Source organism: Pelobates fuscus, chromosome 1 (assembly GCF_036172605.1).
Source record: "Pelobates fuscus isolate aPelFus1 chromosome 1, aPelFus1.pri, whole genome shotgun sequence".
Lineage (NCBI taxonomy): Eukaryota > Metazoa > Chordata > Amphibia > Anura > Pelobatidae > Pelobates > Pelobates fuscus.
The window spans coordinates 498,906,188-498,919,488 of record NC_086317.1 but is presented as its reverse complement, the minus strand read 5'-3'; the positions used below and the strand labels follow the sequence as shown (position 1 = coordinate 498,919,488).

At 45.2% G+C, this 13,301-nt stretch overlaps 1 protein-coding gene across 4 annotated transcripts in view; it reads left to right on the top strand.

Moving 5' to 3' along the window:
* The window catches only part of LCMT2 (leucine carboxyl methyltransferase 2), a 154,438-nt gene that overhangs the window by 89,039 nt on the left and 52,098 nt on the right, over nt 1-13,301 (top strand). For 3 of the 4 annotated variants that reach the window (XM_063433444.1, XM_063433449.1, XM_063433452.1), the window contains exons 10-12: nt 6,476-6,712; nt 8,183-8,389; nt 8,666-8,763. In XM_063433444.1, coding sequence (XP_063289514.1) covers nt 6,476-6,712; nt 8,183-8,389; nt 8,666-8,763 — 542 coding nt within the window. The remainder of the gene's footprint in view (nt 1-6,475; nt 6,713-8,182; nt 8,390-8,665; nt 8,764-13,301) is intronic. The other variant, XM_063433454.1, reaches the window with a different exon arrangement.

The window sequence follows — 13,301 nt, the reverse complement described above, 5'->3', positions numbered from 1 at the left end:
AGCTGTTACACCAGTCACTAAGTAATCGATATTATGCCCTTTGGCGAAACTATACCGTCACCCACGCTATAATTCTCTATATATGAATTACCCGTCTATAACACACCCCAGTAACATCGTCTTTACAAACAGCAGTTACAGTACGGTTAGCATAGGTCAAAGTACAATTTAAGGTCACAATACAATTATTAGTGGTTATGGTGTTAGACATGCAATAAACTACAATTATTAGTACTTATATACAGTGTCAGTGAATATACAGGGTTATGGTACCATGCACTATAATACAGCAACACACTATTAACACTCTCGCTAGACGGCAGAGCTCACGCTATCTAGCAAGATATACACGCTACTAAACAATCTTTAACACATATGCAATCCCAACTAATCTTTTGGCCAGTACCTTGATGGACTACCTAAAACTATCTACATCCGTTTTGGTTAGCCACACTGCCCAAGCACCACATATAACGAACTAGAGGGCGGAATTTACAACAGAACCCTTTTAGTCTATCTACTCTATCAAAAGTCTAGTGGGTTCCAAATTTACACGCCTTCCCACTTAGCCAAGATAGGTTGAGAGCTAGCGGACCGAATTTACACAGGCGCCGCTTAGTCTCCCGGTCCCTCCGACCTAGCGAACAAATTGTACACCCTAGAACGCTAGTCTAGACAAGACACCGGTGTCCGGCTAGGGCTATTTACACAGAACCCCGCCTGACTCCAAACCAAATTAAACGGTCTTACTAAAGAGCGTTCAATTGAGCGGTGCGCCTTCGCTCCTTCCCTCCGACAGAGGGGGCAGATTCCATACACAGATTTACCCCTTATGGGCCTACCGCACAATCGGTATACCCCTAGTGGGTCCGCCGTCTAAAACAGCGGTCGTCTTACCTCCTCGTTCCTGAACCTGAGTTCATACTCATCGACGGGGACACCCCAGCACTTACTACGTAGAGGCCGATGATCTCCTGGACAACAGACCAGTGGCGCCGAGACTAAGGGAGGTCCACGCAGAAGTTCAGGGGTGCAGCCGTAGATAACGTGGGCAAAGATAGACCGTCTCACGCCTCTGCTTCTCAGCTACCGTTGAACGATGAGCTTCCCGGCCATTGCACCAAATGATACCGGAGAAACTGACGGAAGCCAAGCACAGAGAGATGGACACAGGTTTCTTCAGGAAGGAAGAGATTCTTTATTCGGTTCACCGATCGGGACTCAGAGGGACTAATGTCACCAAAATACAACAAGTTCTGAGCCCCGGACAATAGTGCAGGCTCCTTATATAGGCACATAACCCCTCCCATATTAAGCTCCACCCGCACATTCTCTTAACCAATCAAGACAAATAAGAATTAACTTCCTGCTTGACCGCATGGCCTGTCCAGCACAATGGAGGAGGGGAATACTACATCCGGTATTCTTGCACATGCTCCGTACACTACTGATCGTATCTTGCCACGTGCAACCAACCGACCGATACGTCAGTATATGCACGTACACATGCCACGTGGTAATCTCGGCCTACTAAATTTATTTTTACCGAGATTCCACCACACTTTCACCCACAATCTGAGTGTGCGTGTGCTCTCCTTTCATCCACTATCTGAGGGTGCGTGTGCTCTCCTTTCACCCACAATCTGAGTGTGCTCTCCTTTCACCCACAATCTGAGTGTGCGTGTGCTCTCCTTTCATCCACTATCTGAGGGTGCGTGTGCTCTCCTTTCACCCACTATCTGAGGGTGCGTGTGCTCTCCTTTCACCCACAATCTGAGTGTGCGTGTGCTCTCCTTTCATCCACTATCTGAGGGTGCGTGTGCTCTCCTTTCATCCACTATCTGAGGTTGCGTGTGCTCTCCTTTCATCCAATATCTGAGTGTGCGTGTGCTCTCCTTTCACCCACAATCTGAGGGTGCGTGTGCTCTCCTTTCATCCAATATCTGAGTGTGCGTGTGCTGTCCTTTCATCCACTATCTGAGTGTGCGTGTGCTCTCCTTTCACCCACAATCTGAGTGGGTATTTTAAACAGCAGAAGAAAACAGTCTGTACTCCTGACAGCAATTCAATATTCAGTTCCACATATTACCAGCACTCCCTTTTCTTGCTTGACTTTCATTACAAGGCTCTGTACATTACTTCCAGATTCCGAGAAGGTTATTCCGGGAGCTTGTGGCATTATAGAAAACTTTCAGGATTCTCCAAATACTTGCGTGCACGGTTTATGTCCTTATGAACATCACAGCATCCTTGGCTGGCGTAGGCTTTGGCCAAACAAGTGCAATTTCAACTTCAGTTATAGAGTTACTCAGTAGAGACAAACCAAGCTAAAACAAGTACCTGATATACTATCTAGGGGTCTAAATTAGGTTCTGACTGGACTTTTAGCCTAGGTAATTGGTTAATTAATATTGGTAAATGTATCATTGTAGAAATTATTTTTGTGGTACTGAGGATTTTGTTTGTGTGTTGTAGTGACCGTCCTGGAGTGTTTTGTGCCGCCTGATCCTTGGAAGCTGTTCCCGTTAGGGTGCTTTCTTACAGATGAGAGATGCATTCCCTCTAAATAAATGTTTTTCTGATTGGACATGATGTGGCAGGTGGTGATATAATGCGTATTATAATAGCAATAATATTTCAAAATCAAGCAACTATCTTATAGCTTAATGTTAAGGTTGCATCCAGAATGTGGAATTAACTTAAATATCTTTACAAATGTAAAAATCCAAGAAGGGCTTACTTTTAGTAATTTTAAACTATCTTTATAAATTACTCCTGCTCAGCAGAGACCTTCACATAGTTATTCATTCTGTTATTAAATTAAAATGCCTCCTTAAGAAAGTGAACTAACAGACTAATAATTTAACACATTAATATAGGGATAATTCCCAACAAAACTCTGTTCCCAGAATCAGACCTTGATTTAATAATCCCAAATAATTCAATACTATTGGATAAACTTCCAAAATGATTTCCTCTCAAAACCCTCATAAAAATCGCCTTAAACGTCCAAAAATACCAAATTAGGCCTTAATTACTAGAACCATCAGTGCTGGGTTCTTCAACTATTAACAATTCCCTTCTACAAAAGCCTACCCTATAGCACTTGCTCATGAATGGACATTGCTTGGGTGATAATGCCTAAATAAGACACTCCCTCCATGTTAATTGAGTGTATTTTTTATTTAATTCTACCCTTTTTGGGGTCATTTGCTGAAATATCTTCTAATAAGGTCTACCAGCAAAATGCTTTTAATTTACCAGTACAAATATAGGGATGTTATTTTCACCGAGTATTGTTGCCTCACTTATAAACTTGAACATTTCACCAGAATGTTTGTGATCTTTATTTAGAAAACACCATTGCCCCGTGATCAAGGGGAAAGCTAAATAAACCTTAGTTGGCTCTGCAGGCTCTGGCATTATATTGTGGATAACACCGCTCATCACACCCACCCCACCCCCCTTTTTATTTATTTTTTAAGCAATTACAAGGATTATGGCCCTTCCAGAAAGAGTATCAATCATTCATGGAATTTGGAACATAACCACATCCCATCAGTGATTGTTCTTATTAGACAGTTTATACAAGCCTGTGGCTGATTAATAAAATCATTATCTATCTCCCACAAGATAAAGCTGTAAAGTAATCCGTCCTTTGTGCCACGGATTATAGACAATTAGATAAATAAAAATCACAGAATTTGCAAAAACTATTAGGATAATTAATAAGATTATCATGATAACCAGTATTAGCAATTCAGCACTAAGAATTATAAACAATAGACAGTCTTGTGCGAAACTAATACTCCCCTTATGAGAATCTTGCACAAGGGTAGGTTACATTCTTGGCCATCCGCTCAGAGTCCAGTATAAGGTCACTTTCAGGACAAGTCACTTTGGTAATTAGCAGTACTCAGAGGGGGCCCCTTTTATATAGATTTCTTTTATGCAAACCAATAAGTTTGAATGACTATCTGTTCCTGTCCAAATTAGAAATAATAAAGTTGCGTGCACGCAGAAGTAAATTCACACTGACACGAGGTTCAGGTTAAATGAGAGAAACTTCAGGAAATTTAATGGCAAGAGCACAGAAAATGGGTGCGCAGACCCTTATAAAGGCATTATTACATCACTGGAGAATTCAAGATAACATACAATTATAAATCAGTAATTGGTTAAGTGTTAAGTGGTTCATTCAAATGCTCTCCCTACTGGGTGTACCATCTTAGGTCACTACTGTCGTCATGAACTTCTCCTCCAGATTCCAGCACCATCTTGCTAGCACGAGGAGTTCACTCGATGGGAGGGGGGCTTTGGCAGCCATTTTGAGTAGTTTGGCACTGTTAGTTTCTCAAGGCTTTTAGTAACTTCACATTTTATTAAGACTGGCAGCTACAATGTTTCATTCAGCAGGAACCTAACATTTCCTGCTGACACACAATTTCTATGAACAAAGCATTCTTATAAGACTATGAGAGCATGAGAAAGAAATATAAGGGTATAGATTTAAAGGGGCCTAATAATTAGAGATTTAAAGGGGCCTAATAATTCTACAACACCTTTACCTAGTTGTTTGCCTGTTTCCAATACAAATTACGAGAAGGTTCATATGAATCATACGAATGGTAAACGATTAAGCATGTAAACGTAGTGAATGGAGCCTGTAACGGCTACCCAGAGTGGAGAGGGGTATTTGCCGTTGGGGACGTCCTTTCTCCGGGCCAGGTGCTTGGCTGGAGGAGGCAAAGTCCCATCAGCTGGATCCCTGGAGCAGTAGAGAGGCAGAGAAAAGAGCTAGTGATTATGCTGCAAGTTCCCTTTCAATAACGAGACACAGCTACATTTTGAAGGGTGAAGAAGAACTGACTCCAATGAGCGTTTATTGCTGCTTTTATGCAGGATATCACAAGTTTGGCAACACCCACTGGACCTTGTGGGGCACCGACAAGGCAGTTACAGAAACCATTCGCGTACAATGTTACACCCAGCAGTTACAGTAAATTCCTCCCCTCTGCTTAGGACATAATTGAGTTAATTAACTGTATCTACTCAATTATCTCCAAGCTGAAAAGTAAATTTTTTTGTAAATTTTTATAACTTTGAGAGTTTATGAGATACAGGAATATATATTTTTATGCACAGAACAACTTTGGGAAAAACATATCCAAAATTTGTGTAAATCCGTTCGGTAGTTCCTGTGATACAAAAAAGTATCTTTGGACCGACCGCATGCCTGTTTGTATGCCCAAAATAGTTCCACAGATTCAGGCTGTGGGGTCGGTCTATATTTCAAGTCCTTTTTTCCTGAACGGATTGCTTCGTGCTTGGTCTCATTGAAAACTGCTTGTTCAGGAGTTTAAATCAGGGAAAGATGCTGTATTCGTATGAATTTAGCAGAACGCACAGAGGATGGAGGTTTCAGTTGAGTGCGTTCAACTAAATAAAATGGCCGCCGCCACGTGTTCGGCAAACGAACGCCGACCACCCGGTAGAACAAAGAGAGCAATGGAGTATTCGTGGTTTTGGAGGGTGCCCTGTGAAGCTTGGAGGTAAATGAGAGGCACCCTCCTAACCTGGGTGGTCGGCCGTGCGGGACAAAATTTGTGCTTTTGTACAGTTCTCCATTATGTCCATTGAAGTTGGTTTAAACGCAAATTTGCACGAATTTGCTGGGGATAGTATTAGCAATCCAGCATACCGCAGCAGAAGAAGGCTGAAGAATCGGAATAGACCTACACCATGATGACGCTGAACGAGTGCGCCTGCGGCCCGATGGTAAAGGTCTGACTTACGGTTGACAACGAGCTGTACCGAGACCCGTCTCCGAGCAAGCCGGAGGAGGCAGCGGGATTGTAGCGTTTGGTGAGCGGTCAGGTAAGTAGAACAAAAACAGGAGCCAGGAACCAGGACCGCGAGGGAAACAGGTAAGAAACACCTAAATGGCGACTTGATCAGAAGTCGTCACTCAACTTGCTAGACTAGCGATGGTAAAGTGGGAGAGAATTGGCAGCCCTTCTAAAGGGGACCCAAGCCCTTCCCACAATTACAGGCCCAGCCTTAAATATATCCTTATAAGGGAGGCAGATGTTATAAGGATTCGAGGTAGGCTGATGTATTTTCATCATTATCGTTATAAAGGGATTTTTTAAATAAGCCAAACTTCTAACCAAATTACCTACCTAAAATGACAATTTAGTTGAGTTTGTCAAAGCAGGAACAATTCCACTGACTAATATTTCCGAAACACACCAGTGGGTAGAACATCACAATGACAAAAGATGTCAACCAAATGGCAGGGTGATATACCAGAAATAACAACTCTATTTCAAATTAGAAATAATCATATGCAAATATTGGCAGTCATATATATCATTATTGTTATAAAGATATGAGGTGTTTGATCCCTATGTGACAGAAACATTTATTTACCACGCACAACCTTCCTTAATAATGTCACACGTTTCTGTTGCAGACGTACCAATTAATCCAACTCCTGCTGTTTCTGGATCCTTATTCGTTCATTCTCTGCTACAGACATTTAATAGTGTTCGTCGATTTGGCCACCGTTCATGTCTTACGTCTTCTCATCACATTATCACAACGGGTGGCTTTGGTGAAGGTGATGGAAAGCACAAGAGATTAACAGACATCCATGTGCTGCTATATGGAAAAGACACCTGGGACAGAGAGCAGACATTTAACCAATGGGGTGAGATGAACCTAGTTAGCATCCCTGTCAAATTTAAAGTTCTCTTCTTATCTTCCCTGAGACACTCACTCTTTCTTACACACTTAACTTTCAATGTTTTCAAAGAAGTGTCCTGATAGTCCTGTTTTATTAAACAGGACTCTTTCTCTCTTACACAAATAATGCTCCGTCCAGTTGTATCTTCTGGGGCAGTGACCCTCTCCTACACCCGGCTGTATCTTCTCAGACAGTAACCCTCTCCTACACACAGCCTTAAATTCTCAGACTGTGACCATCTCCTACCCCCAGCTATATTTTTTCAGACAGTGACCCTCTCCTACACCTGGCCATATCTTCTCAGGCAATGATACTCTCCTACACTTGGCCTTATCTGCTCAAACAGTGACCCTCTCCTACACATGACCAGATCATCTGAGACAGTGACCCTCTCCTACACCCAGCCTAAATTTTTACACAGTGACCCTCTCCTACACACAGCTTTATAGTCTCAGAACCTGACCCTCTCCTACACCCGGCAGTATCTTCCCAGACAGTGACTTTTTACTATACCCAGCTGTATTTTTTCAGACTGTGACCCTCTCCTACACCCGGCCATATCTTCTCAGGCAATGATACTCTCCTACACCTACACATGACCAGATCTTCTTAGACAGTGACACTCTCCTACACCCAGCCTAAATTTTTACACAGTGACCTTCTCATACACACAGCTGTATCGTCTCAGAACCTGACCCTCTCCTAAACCCAGCCTTACATTCTCAGACAGTGACCCTCTCCTACACATGACCAGATCTTCTTAGACAGTGACCCTCTCCTACACCCGGCTGTATCTTCTCAGACTGTGACACTCTCCTACACCCGGCTGTATCTTCTCAGACTGTGACCCTCTCCTACACCCAGCTGTATCTTCTCACACAGTGACAGCCTTCTACACCTGGCTATATCTCAGACCGTGACCTCCTACAACTCAACATATCTTCTTAGACAGTGACTTTCTACACTTTACTATATGTTCTCAAACAGTGACCCTCTCCTACACCCGGCGGTTTCTTCTCAGACAGTGAATCTCCCATACCTTTTCCTATCCCCAGTTGTAACTTTCCAGGCAGTGACCCTTTCCTACACCCGGTCAGGCAGTGATCATCTCCTCCTCCCGGCCTTATCTGCTCAAGCAGTGACCCTCTCCTACAAATTACCATAACTTCTTAGACAATGACCCTCTCCTACACCCAGCTGTATCTTCTCAGACAGTGACCAGCTCCTACATCGGGCTTTATCTGCTCAAACAGTAACCATCTCCTACACATGACCATATCTTCTTAGACAGTGACCTTCTCTTACACCTGCCCTCATATGCTCAAACAGTGACTCTCTGTAATAAATACAATGTCACCTGGAATGATTTCTTCTGCCTCAAACGCTTTCTGTCTCTCTTCTTACATTCTTAATGTATATTTTCTCCGACCTTAGATGGGCGCCTGCATCATTCGTTCACACCCCTTTCTAATGGAGGAGAGCTCCTGGTTCTTGGTGGTCGTCTGTCGCCATCACACCCCGCTGTTGGAGCTCTAGTTTTGAAATATGATGAAGAAGAACAAGTGATTAAAGTAACACATAAAGAAGTTCAGCTGGAAATATTTCGCTGGAGACATACTGCCATTGAGGTGTTTCTGTGTGGTAAGATCATTCTGTAATAATGAAAAAGCTCACAATTTGGGAATTCCCATGATATTACACAACTGAATATATGCTCACTTTTCTTTTAAACATTCCTTAAAGATTTAGAAAATGCGATCACATTCTAGCTCAGTCTTGGCACAGCCAGGGCACAAATTGCATTGTACATTGTTCTTGTGTCTCGTCCTCTCTCTATGCTGACTGGCAGGCCAAAGAGCGCCCCCCGTCACCTTACAACACCTGGTTTAAACTAATCACGGCCCTCTTCTTCTGCAGGTCAAGTTTATGTGTTCATATTTGGTGGTCGAACTGGGTCATGTATGGCAATGCAGGACACACTGTTTCTCGATCCTGACAGTCTGAATTCTATAAAGGTATGAGATAAAGGAACATTTAATCATATTATATGTGCACTTACCTTTCAGCAATACCACACATGTCACTATCTGATCACCTAAAATAGCAGCAGTACTCCATCTCTGTGGCTCTTATGTGTTTACAGATTCTACATTCACATGTGTTGCAATTTACAGATCATTTATTCCCTCTCTTTAAATGCAATAATGAGTTTCATTTGATCAAGAAAAACGAATTTCATTGGGAAGTCGTGTTGGTTGATGTAAGCATGTTTGAGCAGGTCCTTCTTCACTGCTTGTATCTGTTAATATTTCATGTGTCAGCAATGGTAGGATATGTGTGCTCTAAATTGATACTGTAGAGTTTCTACACAGATGCTATTGATGATTCAGATCAAAGACTCTTTTATTACACCACATGACATTCAAACCCGGGTTCCAAGACACAAACCAAAACTAGAAGCTGCTATTTTGTGAAAGTAAATTACTTCCCTTATACCCAGTTACACTCTCAGTACAGAAAGCATTACAATCATTGCCTTTTATAAAGACAACTTACCTGATCTCTACCCAGGGCCGGAGTGGGAATGAAAAGCAGCCCTGGAAAAAAAAATTCTATACCAGCCCCACAATGCATTGCACCAGTATAGTGCGCAGATATGAAAGCGAGAATAAAAAAACGTGAAAACTATCACTCAAATGTGAAAGAAAGCACTCATAGGGCTTCAAAATAAACAAAAGAGCAGATTTCTTGTAAGCAGACCTGCATTTGCATATAATCAATGTTTCAGTCCAACTACCTTGACATATTAAGGAAAGTTTCTGTATTCTATTGCACAGCAGTAAAAAAAAAAAATGACATTATCTTGCTTATTTTGAAGCAACAAGAGTGTGCTCCTCACTTTGGGTGACAACTGGATGATCTCAGTCAACGGCAATTCAATTCCCATAGGAAAGCATTGGGAGGCTATTGCGCATGTGGGGGAAAACGCTGCGCTTCACTGCACCAATCACCATCTCCGCATCTCTATGGGGAGCGTTCAGCGCCTCCATGCGGAGCGTGGAGATGCTCAACACAGGTAGGAAGCATCTCTAGTGGCCGTCTGAGTGACTGTCACTAGAGATGTTCCTAGGCAGCAATGTAAACACTGTCTTTTCTCTGAAAAGGTAGCATTTACAGTGCTTAGCCTACTGGGACAGGCTATAGACACCAGAACTACTACATTAAACTATAGACGTTCTGGTGACTATAGAGTCCCTTTAATACTCTCACCGGTCGACTTTAAATTACAGAGAGAGTAGGAGACACAAGTGAAGATGCATTTTGTTTGTGTCTTTCTCCCCCAAGCCCCTTTCATGTGTTTCTTAGCCCTGGCACCTTTGTCTCTTTCTCCCCTTCCCCAGCCCTTCTGTGAGTCTCTTTTCCAGGCTTCAGTACCTCTGTGTGTCTCTTTCCCCATAGCTCCTCTGTGTGTCTCATTCTACCCTTCCCCAGCCCCTCTGTGTGTCTCCTGTTCCCCGTTCCCAGCCCCTCTGTCTTTCTCCCCAGATCCCTCTCTTTTTTTTTCTCCCCAGCCTCTCCAGGTGTCTCATTCCACCCCTCCAGCCTTACATGTGTGTCATTACCCCTGCCACACCATCCATGCTTCTAAATCCACCCTCAGACCTCCATGAGTCTAATTAGCTCCCTCAGGGGGGCGGGGCCTGGCCATCATGGTGGTGAGATGCACATGGTGAGAGCTCCTCACATAAAGCTTCAATTCCAATATTTAAGGTGAGATCATACCTGCAGCGAACAATCAAACGTGTACCTACCTGACCCTGTATGCTGGGGTAATCTCCTGACCAAGTTTGGACCACATAGCCTTGTGGCCTGGAAAGCTTTTGGAGAAAGGAGAAACGGCCAATCTCTAAACCTGGATCAGCCGGTGCCCACAGAACTGATCCTAGAGCCTGTTTCTCCCCCCACCCCCTCCCTTTGGACCAGTGGGGGATATCCTGGTCCCCACTGGTGTAATCTTGGGGCTTACCCTGCACAACACCGACAAGCTACAGTTATGAAAGAAGGCAGCCTGCTACCTAAAATGGCGGCACCGACAGGGCCTACAACAACACACGCCTAACCACAGTCATTGTAACGGACCGTTTCACTTACAAGAGGATAAAACCCAGTTTAGGCGATAATTCCCTTTTTGAGAGACAGGCACAGCTACTGCAGAACACCAAACTCCCGAACTGGATACAAGATAACACTCCAAACTGGAACAGCTGAACAAGAAAAGCATACAATCCGCTTACACTCCTGGCAGTCAGCTTACAATCCAATTTCCCCCAAGAACGAGACGACACTTCATTTTGAGGGTTAAACAGGAACTGAGGACTGTCTCATCCAGCCTGGCTTTTATTTCCAACTCACACATACAGGCCACACCCAGGGGGAGGCATAAAAGAACCAATGACATAGATGTTACCTCCCACACATCCCCTCCTCTTAGTGTGACACATAATCCCATTATGCATACAGTTTAAAATATACTTTTACACAACTTTCCTAACTCTAAAACCATACATCACATTCACATAAAAATACATATCCACAATCAATCCATTCAGGGGAACAACATATTAAAAAATGGCATGGATCAGACCAGGGGTTCAAAAGTTAGTAAAGTATCTTTTAAAACCCCTAGCCTTCCAGCTCAGACTGTTTTTTACAGAGCCTTCTCTGTGCTGGAGAAGTAATTTAATTATCTCCAGCACAGAGACAGACTCCATTAACCACATGGTTACAGAAAGACATAAAACACTTTAAAATACAGAAAGTTACTTTTTATCCATAACACACAGACATTTCACATATCCCCAGATAGCTGGGATCTGAGCGCACAAAACTACCGAATAGCGCGCAGATCCTATTCACACAGTACAATTGCCATGGAGCTAAAGTCTTTCCCATAGTCTTTCATTATATGAATAGGCTCCATGGTATAGCTATCTGGGGTATCACATTCCCATAAAGTCTGGTCCATAGTCCAAAGGCAAGAGGCAGGCAAGCAGCCCCCTCCAAGGACACGTGGCGAGGTCGGTTTCGCCACACTTCTCCCCTTTTCCAAATAGACTAACAGGGTATCTGACCTCCTGCCGGTCAGTGCCCTGGTTAGTCCAGCAGCCCACCCACAAAACAGAAACGGCAGTACAGCCCACCCACAATAAACGGTTACTACACCTGGGTAAGGGAGAATCTGGTCCATGTCCAGGTGCCTTACCACGGCTGTGTGGGGGACTGGTAGGCTGCCTTGGTGGGTTGCTGAGGGGGCAGAGACCAGCGGTACTCTGTCCTGGTGCCCGCACTACCACGGGAGTAGTCTGGTTGGAGCCTGGTTGCTGGAGACTGACTGTCTCCCATTTAGGTGCATAGCTCGGCTGCCGGAGGGAGAGACCGACTGTCTCCCCTTTGGATACACCGCTCTGTGGCTGGGGGACAGGACCGACCGTCCCTACCCCTTGTGCTGTAAGTGCAGAGACTGCGGTCCCATCTGCACAGTTGTGGGGCTTAACATCTCCCCTTGGTGGGTTAGGCTGCCGTTGGAGAGCGGGTGTAACAAGCTCCTCTCTCTGGACGGTGAACTGCCGCTGGGGAGAGGGGTTAGCAGGCTCCTCTCCCTGCCACTCTCTCTGCTGGTGGAAAGGGAGACCAGCTGTCTCCCCTTTCATTCTCTTGTCCTGCTGCTGGGGTGCGAGACTGACTGTCTCTGCTCCCTGCAGGACACACTGCCGCTGGGGAGGATGGACGACACCATCAGCTCCCTGGGGTACACACTGCCGCTGGGGAGGAAGGACGGCACCATCAGCTCCCTGGGGTACACACTGCCGCTGGGGAGGAAGGACGGCACCTTCTGCTCCCTGGGTTACACACTGCCGCTGGGGAGGAAGGACGGCACCTTCTGCTCCCTGGGACACACACTGCCGCTGGGGAGGACGGACGACACCATCAGCTCCCTGGGTTACACACTGCCGCTGGGGAGGAAGGACTGCATCTTCTGCTCCCTGGGACACACACTGCCGCTGGGGAGGACGGACGACACCATCAGCTCCCTGGGGTACACACTGCCACTGGGGAGGAAGGACTACACCTTCTGCTCCCTGGGGTACACACTGCCGCTTGGGAGGAATGACTACACCTTCTGCTCCCTGGGGTACACACTGCCGCTGGGGAGGAAGGACTACACATTCTGCTCCCTGGGGTACACACTGCCGCTGGGGAGGAAGGACTACACCTTCTGCTGCCTGGGGTACACACTGCCGCTGGGGAGGAAGGACTACACCTTCTGCTCCCTGGGGTACACACTGCCGCTGGGAGGAAGGACTGCACCTTCTGCTCCCTGGGACACACACTGCCGCTGGGGAGGACGGACGACACCATCAGCTCCCTGGGGTACACACTGCCGCTGGGGAGGAAGGACTGCACCTTCTGCTCCCTGGGACACACACTGCCGCTGGGGAGGACGGACGACACCATCAGCTCCCTGGGGTACACACTGCCGCTGGGGAGGAAG